This window comes from Rhamphochromis sp. 'chilingali', assembly GCF_963969265.1.
Source record: "Rhamphochromis sp. 'chilingali' genome assembly, chromosome: 2".
NCBI lineage: Eukaryota > Metazoa > Chordata > Actinopteri > Cichliformes > Cichlidae > Rhamphochromis > Rhamphochromis sp. 'chilingali'.
Genome location: NC_137930.1, coordinates 19078332 through 19089738, shown reverse-complemented (window position 1 = coordinate 19089738; position 11407 = coordinate 19078332). Strand labels below are relative to the sequence as shown.

The 11407-nt window shown below is 42.6% G+C and overlaps 1 protein-coding gene across 1 annotated transcript; it reads left to right on the top strand.

The window, feature by feature from the left end:
* The first annotated feature begins 883 nt into the window (after window positions 1–883).
* kcmf1 (potassium channel modulatory factor 1) lies at window positions 884–10266 on the top strand. Its single transcript, XM_080869124.1, has 7 exons — window positions 884–929; window positions 2507–2674; window positions 2881–3020; window positions 6389–6490; window positions 6623–6806; window positions 7342–7636; window positions 8578–10266. The coding sequence occupies exons 1-7, from the start codon at window positions 914–916 to the stop codon at window positions 8840–8842; spliced, it is 1170 nt and encodes a 389-aa protein (XP_080725250.1). The 5' UTR covers window positions 884–913; the 3' UTR covers window positions 8843–10266.
* Window positions 10267–11407: the final 1141 nt, after the last annotated feature.

The following is an 11407-nucleotide window of genomic DNA, read 5'->3' as shown; positions in this document are numbered from 1 at the left end:
TTTTTGTAGCAACACACTACTTTCTGCAGTACAATACTGTTCAACTGATGCTCACGAGGGTATGGTACCACAGTGTGTTTCAACACTGATTTTATGCAGTCAAAGGGGGTTGTAAGTAATTCAGAAAAGTTGGAACATCTGTAGGAATTAGTAGCATCAGTTTTTGAACCTCCATTGCTGCAGAGCAGCTTTAAATTGTTTACCCATTTTGTGTTCCCTGAAAAGGGCCTTTTTTATGATTCTGAAATGTACATTATTTTTCACTTTTGGGTAACCTTAGCGTTTTGTTCACCACTTACCTTTGTACCATTTAAGCTATTCGTTGGACTTTAACAGCTTGAATTGCAATAAATAACTGGGAAATAAATTGGGATGTTCTGAAAACTTTTGTCCTGTAGTGTAGCTATATATTGTTGTTTTCTTTTATAATGACAAAATAAGGAGTATGCACTGAAGCAGTTCATCTAAAAGTAATGGTCAAATAAAATGCAATGCAAGCAATCTAATGTGCTAATAACCTCAGTCATGTGTCACAAACAAAAGGATTTATCTGGGACACAGGCCCTTAAAAATGTATTTGTTTTTTATGCTGAGAGAAACTCTTTTGTTTAAACATATAACTTATGCTATGTTTCAGGCAAAATGTGGTTAAAGAATTGGTGCATCACAGCAGCACAGTCCGGGTCGAGTGATTTTATAGCAGACAGCGCCGCCTAGTGTTCATTCACAGCACTCACCCATAAGTGACACTGGGAGGGGAAGCAGTACAAACTGTAAGCTGCTGGGGGATCCATCTTGCCTGAAAAAACAGACCAGGCTGAAAGATTTTTCAGTTTATTGACTCAAAAACTGCATCGTTCCCCATTAGACGTGTTGGGGAGCCCGAGGAGGGGGCTGTGTCGCTGTTTGTAGGATGTCCCGACATGAGGGTGAGTTGATAAACAGGTCCACGGCGCCCCGGTTGAAGGCTACATTACCTGAGCAGCTAGCTTCTGGGGCTAGCTTTGCTAACTGCTTGCTCATGTCTGAGAGGGTTGTTGCGCTTTTCGCCGTGTGTTACTAGGCTTGTCCCTTGTCGTGTGTGTTTACTGTCAACAGTTCTGCTGTACACACCTGTCTCGTGTTTTCTAAATCGAGGCTGGAGCGTTTTTACTTCACTCGACCTGTTCGCAAAAATACGGCAGCAGAGCAGCAGTTAGCCGTTGCTAGGTACTGCGTTACCTTACATTAGCCGGGCTAGCGAGCAAGCTAATGTATGCTAATTCAAGGAGTCGTTGGTTTACCTGTGACTTTTTCGTTACTTATACCGGCACTGATAAGTTATTCAGCGTCTTACATCCCGATATTGCTGTCACAACATTTTGCTCATATTCAGAGTATTTATTCATTGAGAGCTTGGAGCTATTCAATTAGCGCCATACTGTCCCGTCTGGTCACACACTGCTGTTAGCGAATGCACTGTCATCAAGAAGACTGAAAGTCTAAGGCCTCTGACTGTATAACCAGTAACTAAGTTGGCTAACTAGCAGCCTGCTCGTAAGCAGGGTTTAAGTTACGATCAGTGTAACCGAAAACTTCAGCTTTGGCTAATTTCATTCAAACATTTCAAGACCTGCCAGGTGTTGTCCCGTCAAATTGCCTCAGAAGTTTTAAAAGAAGCACTATAATGCAGACATGATCGCAGTAGCTTTGTTAACCATTCTTGGACCGAGGGTGAATTATCTGAGGTTATATGTTCAAGGTACAACAGAGGTATCTAATAATCTGCTTCGTGGTCCTCTGCTGGACCAGTTAGTTTTTCAGCTGAGACTAGGATTGTGCAGATGGTTAAAATTCATTTTAAGCAAGATACTCAGTTACTTATCCTGTTGAGCTTGCTTCTGTCTAACCAAGCCTCAAAGTAACTCCCAACGCGGCCTGTTGCAGTTTGATTGGTTTCTTTATGTCAGCATCTGTTTAATAACAGATATCTTTTGTGCATATTGTTCCTTCAGGTCTCTGTTGTTAGATGTGAGATGAGTCAGAGAAAACTCCCTTAATACTTGTTTACATATTTACTAACACTTGCCAAATAAGGCACTCTGTAATGTCAGGAAATGTCAGCATGATGTCTCATTGAAAACAGCTTTTTATTCCCCCTTTCTGCCTATGCCCAGCCCCCCCCCCCCCAAACCAATTTAGGTGTTGTCGGTCTTGGGGGGGGGGGATAAAAACAAGGAGCAGCCTGCTGCCTGAAAAAGAGTGAACTGTGTTAAAAGTGAGCAATGAAAGCTGCTTTCAGATAAATCTGAGTTGGTTGTGAAGTCTGCTGGAATGTCAGCGTTCTTCATTGCTGGCACTTGTTGGTTGGTGCCACTCCAAAACGCATGCTTGTGTAAGTGAGACTGGCCTGCAGATATGGGATCGCCTTCTCACAGTCAGCCTCTGAGACGCCTTTATAAGGAATTTGTGAAAGTATTGTCAGGCCCACGTGTTTTATTTCCTATTCTCCGTTTCTGTTTTGCAGGTGTGAGCTGCGATGCGTGTTTAAAGGGCAACTTTAGAGGAAGACGGTTCAAGTGTTTAATTTGCTACGACTACGACCTGTGCGCGTCGTGCTACGAGAGCGGAGCCACGACAACAAGGCACACCACAGAGCACCCCATGCAGTGTATATTAACCAGGGTAGACTATGGTAAAGACCTTACTCTGTGGGTTTCTGATTATATGCATGATCGCCATGCCTGTTGTACGGGATGGTGATACTGCTAAGGACTCCAAAGTGTGATTACAAGCCATTCAGCACATTTTCAGCAATAAATATTGTTGATTATTGAAAGTAATCATCAAAATAGTGATGAACATCAATACGAGCTGTTGTGTTTGATCATCTTCTTGCAGATTTGTACTATGGAGGAGACACTTTTTCAGTAGAGCAGCCACAGTCGTTCACATGTCCTTACTGTGGCAAGATGGGCTTCACAGAGACATCCTTACAGGAGCATGTCACCTCAGAGCATTCAGAGACTTCCACGGAGGTGGTGAGTACACTCACTGCACAAACGGAACTGCTCAGTACACTTTTGTGTACTATTATAAGCTTAGAAATGTCCTCATTTCTCTAAGCATCCTAGTTTACCTCTGCTATCCACTGGCATGCTCTGAATTTAGTCATCATTGTAATTCTCAGTTACTACACTTCAGCTATTCAGTGGCATTTTATGAGCATTCTCCACTGCTGAGCAAAGCAAGACAAAGGCTCAGGCTGCTCATACTGCTGACACCTGGCTGCCTAGTAGGTTGTCTGACCAACAGCTACTTGAGAGCGGGGGTGAAAAGATGCCATTGAAGCGTGTGACCAGAGCTAACTTATTATTTAACTTAGTATTTGTGTTCTTCATGACTCTTACTGCCAGATGAAATGGAAATTAAAATGAAGTCAGCATTTTCCACTTTTTGATTGTTTAATTTATCCTGTACAGATTCATTTTCTGTAGCAATAAGGTTTTTATTTTTTTTAGATTCATACCAAGTGATTGACCACAATTTTCTACTCATTGGCCCTGACTGGTCAAAAAAGGTTAATGGCAATAGCAGTTTAATAAAGTATATTCTTTAGCCTAACAGTTAAAGCTTTTACACACACACACATATATATATGTATGTGTGTGTGTGTGTGTGTGTGTGTGTGTGTATAAGTACCCTAAACCAGTAGTTCCCAAACTACCGTACGCGTACCCTCGGGGGTACGCAAGTGGCTGTAGGGGGTACGCGTGGGTTGGGGTTGGAGTGGGGATCAAAAGTTTTAAAAGCCGAAATTTGCGCTAATGCAGTTTTTTTTTGCCTGTCAAATACATGACTATATACCACCCTCTGGTGTTCAGCAAAAAAATAGCTCTGACAAAATACATGGGCGTGATTTGCCCAAATGACTGACACCTAACAGTTGAAGTTGCCTCCAAGCATTCAGTGCAGCGCGAAAATGGACAAGTGGTTAACAAGAAAAAAAGGCCCTACCACAGAGACACCGGCCACAACAACCAATAAGCTCATATCTGAAGATGCATTTTCCAGTGACCGCACAGGTGATTGTTCAACAACAATGTGTTCGTCAGATTTGGATGCTAGCAGTGCTAGCAGGGATGTATCTGTGGTTACTAGCCAAGTGGCTAGCATAGCTGGAGCCAGCCATGTGGAAAGTGATGAAGTGTCTGATGCGGAGCGTCAAAGTGGGAGAAAGCATCACAGCACGGACTGTAACACAACCTCATCAAAGAAGCGCAAATATGATGACAATTATATTTCGCTGGGGTTTACGTGTATAAATATTGGTGGATTTCCCCGGCCACAGTGTGTTATTTGTGCAAAAGTATTGTCTCAGAACTCGATGAAACCTTCACTTTTGCGCAGACATTTAGAGACAAATCATCCCCATTTGAAAAATAAACCAAGGGAATATTTTGAGCGACAGCTAAAATCACTTTCAACAAGTAAAACCTGCATTCAGGTGCCAGATCTTATGAATAAAAACAGACTACAAGCATCTTACATGGTCAGTTACAGAGTGGCTAAAAACAACAAACCCCACACTATTGTGGAGGACCTCATTCTCCCTGCTGCTTTAGATATGGTAGGGACAATGTTGGGGGAAAAGGCAAAAAAGACGATACAGTCCATTCCATCATCAAACAATACTGTCTTACGGCGCATCAATGCAATGTCAGAAAATGTTTTACAGCAGCTACTTCTGCGCATACGCCACAGTGAATGTTATGCAATACAGCTAGATGAGTCCACGGATGTGGCTGGCCTGGCACATCTTCTCGTATATGTGCGCTACATTCATGAAGGAACCATCAAGGAGGACATGCTGTTCTGTAAACCGCTGGAACAAAGGACAACTGCCGCAGATATTTTTCAAAAGCTGGACACATTCATGAACACACATGGACTCGTGTGGGACAGATGTGTTGGCATCTGTACTGATGGCGCACGGGCCATGACTGGGAGACACGGAGGTGTGGTTTCGCGTGTGCAAGCAGTCGCGCCAGATGCCTCCTGGGTACACTGCAGCATCCACCGAGAGGCTCTTGCTGCAAAGGGAATACCTGTCCGTTTGAAACATGTTTTGGACACGAGTGTAAAAATGGTTAACTTTGTGAAAGCCAGGCCGCTGAACTCCCGCTTATTTGCTGCGTTGTGCAGCGAGCATGAGACATTATTACTCCACACAGAGGTTCGCTGGCTATCTAGAGGGAAAGTGCTGACCCGTTTCTTTGAGTTGAGGGATGAACTTAAAGTTTTCTTCAGTAACCATCCCTTTGAGCTGTCTGAACATTTGCATGATGAAGAGTACCTTACCTGCCTGGCTTATCTGTGTGATATATTTTCTCGTCTGAACGAGCTCAATCTCGGATTACAAGGCGTTTCTGCAACTATATTCAATGTTCAAGATAAAGTTGAGGCCATGATAAAGAAGTTAAACCTTTGGAAGAACTGCTTGGATACAAACAACACTGAAGTCTTTCCTGTGCTGCATGATTTTCTGTGCTCTAATGATCTCACACTATCTAAAAGTGTAAAGCGCGAATGTAACGTGCACCTTGAGGAGCTGGCGGTGCAGTTACGCCGATACTTCCCAGAGACGGACGGCTCAAATGATTGGATACGTCACCCGTTCACCGCCGTGCCTACTTCGTTATCACCGTCTGACCAGGAGAGCCTAATTGAAATCGCCACAGATGGATCTCTAAAAGTTGAACACGCTCAAAAGAACCTGGCGGATTTCTGGATAGGGCTGCGCACTGAACAGCCCGCGCTGGCTAAGCGCGCTGTCAAGACTCTGATGCCTTTCGCCACCACATACTTATGCGAAAAGGGATTTTCTGCTTTAACAAACATGAAAACAAAATACAGAGCAAGACTTTGTGTGGAAAACGATTTAAGACTCAGCCTTTCCCAAATTGAGCCAAACATTGAAGAGCTGTGTGCCTCTGCTCAAGCACATCCATCACATTAAATAAAGTTCTGTTTAATGAAAGTTCATGGCCTTTATGCTCTCGACAAAAAAGTGAATTCTAATAAATCCTTTGATACACTGCTAGTATTAAGTAGTAAAGTTTGTTATTAAAACTCTGTCATTACTAAAAAATATTGATAAATTCATTTGGTGGTGAGAAATAATCGACTGTGCAGTATTTATCTTTATGCATGCGATATTGAAATGTATTTATAGACACTAATTAAGAGTCGTTCGTAGTAGGGGGTATGCGGCTGAGGGTGACATGTCTCAAGGGGTACGTGGCTGGAAAAAGTTTGGGAAGCACTGCCCTAAACCTTTTGTGAGGTAGAAGAGTTGCTCCATGCAGACATGCCAGTTTGTATGATGAGCTCAATCTTTCTTTTTCAGATCTGTCCAATATGCGCTGCCTTGCCCGGAGGGGATCCCAACCATGTCACAGATGACTTCACAGCTCACCTCACTCTCGAACACAGAGCACCAAGAGATTTAATATCCTTTTCATTTAACCACACAATAGTGTCAAAATAAGCCTTTTTTTCTACATGAATTGTTTTAAATAGCAAGATTCTTCTGTGTGTGTGCACATTGTGACCGAATTTAACCTTAACAGTCCTCCTTTACGATGAGTCCAGCAGTGTGCGGCATGTACGCAGGATGTTCCACCCCGGGCGAGGACTGGGCGGCCCCAGAGCACGACGGACAAATATGCACTTTACTAGCGGCTCCACAGGGGGACTTTCATCCTCCTCATCACAGAGCTCCACTTACACCCCCAGTAACAGAGAGGCAATGGACCCCATCGCAGGTGAGCATCAGGAGTTTACCCACAATGTTTGCAAAATGCAGAAATGTTCCCCAAAAATGCAGCAATCGTTGTGTAAAAGTGACCAGTCATTGAATGTGACGTGTGAAAGATGCGCAAACAGAGAATGTAACATCACACACACGGTGAAGATAATGCAAAGTTTCAGTCAGGTTGGCCCAGATGTTAAAGAGGAGAAGAGTACATGCAGAAATATGTGCTACGATCATTATAGCATCAAGATTACAGTATTTATTAAAAAAAATAAAAAATTAAAGTCAGACATTAGCGAGAAGAAGCAAAAGTAAAGGGTGTGCCTCATTTATAGATGGTTGTCAAGAAACAGTTTAGGCAGTCACATTTTGAAGTACCATATTTTGTTTTTAATCATCATACTGTGTTGCTTGCAAAAAAATGCACGTGTCCGAATCTTTCTTCGTGTTTTTACGCTGTTTTTTTTAGAAGTCTGTTTAATTTAGAAACAGTCATTTTTTTTCTTCTTCTTCTTTTTGTGTTTGTGTGCGCACGTCTCCTGCAGAGTTGTTGTCTCAGCTGTCAGGTGTGCGGCGTGCTGCAGGAGGGCAAATAAACTCGTCGGGACCTTCAGCCTCTCAGCTCCAGCAGCTCCAGATGCAGCTGCAGTTGGAGCGGCAGCAAGCTCAGGCGGCACGACAGCAAGTTGAGACGAGCCGACACGCGACGCGACGCGGCAACAACCCGGGCAACACCGGCGCCGCCGTCCCCCAGCCCAGCACAGCAACTGCCAACACCACCACCGTGGGTGAAAGCAATCCGGCGTCCTCGTCCCACAGCTCCCAGTTCCTATTAGCACGGTGAGTGGAGCAGGAGGTGGACTTTAGAGTTTGCCTATAAATCCATGTGTTTCTGCTAACAGACTGTCAGAACACAGATATCCAGCAACAACACACAACTGCTATAATAAAGTGTTTTGATAGTAAATACTAAGTTTGGTGATAACTGATGTTGGGAAGTAACTATTTATATTAAAACCATTCATTTTATAGTTTAGTAAGGTGCAGTGACTGAGGAAAAATATGTAACTGAATTATTTACGATGTAACTATAAAAGGTTACAGCTGGATACTTTTTTTGGCCTATTTCCAGAAAAGCAGGTCAGCAAAGCTCTTGACACAAATTGAGTGCAGCACCATCAGCACCATCAGGGGCTGGATGGAAAGGAACAGTCTCTGTCTAGACGAGCTGCTTTCATGTCACAGTGTGTTTCTCAGATTTGATACTCTGAGGAAACGTCGACAGTCAGTCCAAAAGTCCTCACGCCTCACGTTATTTATGTTTAAACACTTATAGACTAAATTTACATGTGGATTTTGCTCATTGCCCATTGAGTTGGCTCTATATGCATTTATGAATGTACAGCTTTGTATTCAGCTTTATTGCCCAGTTTGATATATTTGTCAGAAAACTATGGAGAAGAGTCACAGGATTAGAGAAGTAACCAATCCCCCTGTGCTTTTCTGTCTTGTGATAAACAAAGCAAAATAAATTCTAGTAGAAAATAGTTCTGTGACTTGGTGCAGAAGACCGTATCGGAAATAATACTTCAGTAGATTGTTGATCATTTTTCCATTTCATGAACTTTTTAGGCATTAAGAAACAAAAATTGTTACCGAGCTTAAACGTGCAGACTGTAACCTCAGCAGAGTCCTTCTTACTGCTTTTAGTTAAAGTACTTCTTTGTACTGTAATATGTTTCTTACCTGTGTGAGTGTTAATGAATATAACCGTTCTGTAGGTTGAATGAACCCAAGATGTCAGAAGCAGAGCGGCAGTTCCTAGAAGGCGAGCGAGCCGACCGCAGCCTGTTTGTCCAGGAGCTGCTTTTGTCCACGCTGATGCACGAAGAGAGCTCCTCTTCAGATGAGGACGACCGCCGAGACTTCGGCGACTTCGGAGCGATGGGCTGCGTGGATATCATGCCTTTAGATGTGGCGTTGGAGAACCTCCAGCTTAAAGAGAGCAGCTCTACGGGGAAGGAGCCTCCGCCGCCGCCTCTTTGATGTCCGAGCATCAAGCAGACTGTGTCCTCCGTGCTGCAACTGTCAGTGATGGGCAGCAAACAGCAGCAGCAGCAGTCCCCCATACCCCAGCCTACCCCACCCCCAGCCTCACCCCCTCTCCCTCCCCTCCGATTTTCTGAGTTTGTTTTTGGTGATTGTAATTTCAGGCCTGTCACCACATTTGTTATATTGTAAACAAAAATAAATGAGAGCAAGTGGGATAAATGTGTGAGCGAGAGAAGAGAACTATATAAATCTATATAAAATATATATGAAGTCGATAATCAATCCACATTACTTTTCTTTTATCAGGTAAATGTTACAGGCAGCTGTGGCAGACCTTTGCTTCCTGTGACATGAAAACGGCTCTCCGTATAAATACTCCACATTCAAAAAGTGAAGAGGGCACAGGCTCCTCTGATGAAGCTGCTGTGTGTGTTTATGACTATTAATAAATAAAGTGCTTGGATGGGTTACCATTAACTACCGCATGCAGTTATTTGCAGCGTGCATGACTTAATGACCCTGTCATTAAAACCTTTTTAAAATCCCAAAGCTCACAATTGTTAAATGATCATTTCTAGGGATGCACTGATTGTTTTGTTTAGTTTGTTTTTGCTTTCGTGCTACATAAATTGAGGAACTCTCCAGTTTGAAATGCATAATGTCACATGACAGGCGAACAAAGGTCACTGCCGTCTTATTTAGAGATAGACTGTAGTGCAGATACGTCGGTGCATCCCTGGTTATTTCAGACGTGGTTAAGTATTGAAAGTGTAGAAGTTTGACAAAGACGGTGAAATCTGAAAGTGTATTTCGTCAGGTTTTCTTTGAAGTATTTAAAAAGGAGAAACGATTCGATTCTGCTGCAGTGTGTTTCTCAACCCCGCTCTCGCCTTTTTTAGTGTATCAGAGGGAAACTAGAGACGGGAGAAAGAAGCTCCTCTCTGATTTTGTTTTTTCTAGCTGGTATTGTTCAGCTATAAACTAAAGTCACAGTATACTTCTGAATTTATCGATGAGTGCAAAGTCCCGACTTCCTCCGTCATTCCTGTACAGGCTTCACACCGTTCCACATGCTTTTGATGCTCAATATCAGGACCTGGAGACTTTTCACGCAGGAGGTTTTTCTTTGTTTGGATTTTGTTTTAATTTAACACCCTTTCTCTCTAAACTAGCACCTTCTATTTATTCATGTTTGTTTCCTGACTCTTTAGAGCCTTGGTGTGGATCATGCCACCTTCATGCCTTTACTTTCATCCTCTATGTAAAAATGCAATGAGATGTATATTAAATTTTGTTGGTTAACTTTCATAACGGTTCTAAGACATGGGCAAATTTTTTTTTTAAAGATGTAAATTTAGAATACAATAAATAACTGCGCACAGCTTTTAATGAAAGCAAGAGACACTATGCCTTTTGCAGCTTGTCTTATTATTTCAGAAAAAACCTAGTCCCGGGATGGGAACGTTAGCAGCTCTCCAGTCACTTTTTACTAATGAGATACCTGTCTGATTGAGCTTTAATAAATCCTAAATAACCACTGATTTAACCTTAACATTAGTCTGGATGTATCTGCCAACTGTAAGTGCATAACGTGTATAACGCAGTTGTAATGAAATTAATAGTTTTTGATTAGGACAAGTTCTATTTGACTAAAATTATCTGTATTGATAGTGTAAGGTTTCTAAAAAAGGGGCTACCATTGATATACAATACAAAAATGTGGTATGAAAGCTAAAGCAGAGTTTGTCCATAATTCATTAAGCTATAAAAAGTTATTAAGCTTTAATCAGCTGATTAGCACTTCGCTTAATTCAGTTAATCAGGTGACTGAGGAATTTTATATATACTCTTCCTTGAAGAGGGTGTCGTTGGATTTGATGGATGTAGGGACCTAAAGGTGTGGACCACATCCACAGTGTGCCAAGGTAGGCTTCTAACACAACCACATGACATTATAAAAAAAATCAGTGCTGTTCTTGTGCATGTGTGTGTGAGGCCCTCCAAGGCCAGCTGTCCTCGTCACTCCTCAGCAGTTATTGTTAGAAACAAATGGTGCCCATGGGATACTTTTCACCACACATGTTGCACTGCTGCTTCTTTTTAGAGTGTCACGCCACCGAAAGCGACAGGTTAAATATTACACTTCAGGAGGCAGCGTTAGGTTTATCCTGATGGGTCAGCGATTAGGGAAGATACCTGGAATATTAAGTAGTGACTGACTGGGGAGGTGCCTTGAAGGACATGATGAATCTCTTTGAAGTCGGCTCTTTAGTTGGATGTTCTGCCAAACGGTGCTGTGGGGGTTACATAAGTACAGCCTGAGTCCAAAGAAGCCTCCACTCATCTACAAAAATACAGACAGCTTTGCACACTCTTTAGTCTCTCAGTCAGGTGGTGACCTTATAGTTCCTACGTATGCTGTGCACTTGATGGCTGCTTTTCCTTCATTCTGCATCCCAAACTAACTATGCTGGGGTTTAGGTCATATGATGCAAATCTCCATCACTCCACTTCTTGATCAAAAATCCCTGGCAGAGCTGGGAGGTTTGCAGTTTTTCT

Coding starts and splice junctions, on each gene's coding strand:
- kcmf1 (XM_080869124.1), top strand. Junction 6,491..6,622: donor ACAGAGCACCAAGAGATTTA/ATATCCTTTTCA, acceptor GTCCTCCTTTAC/GATGAGTCCAGCAGTGTGCG. Junction 6,807..7,341: donor GGCAATGGACCCCATCGCAG/GTGAGCATCAGG, acceptor CGTCTCCTGCAG/AGTTGTTGTCTCAGCTGTCA.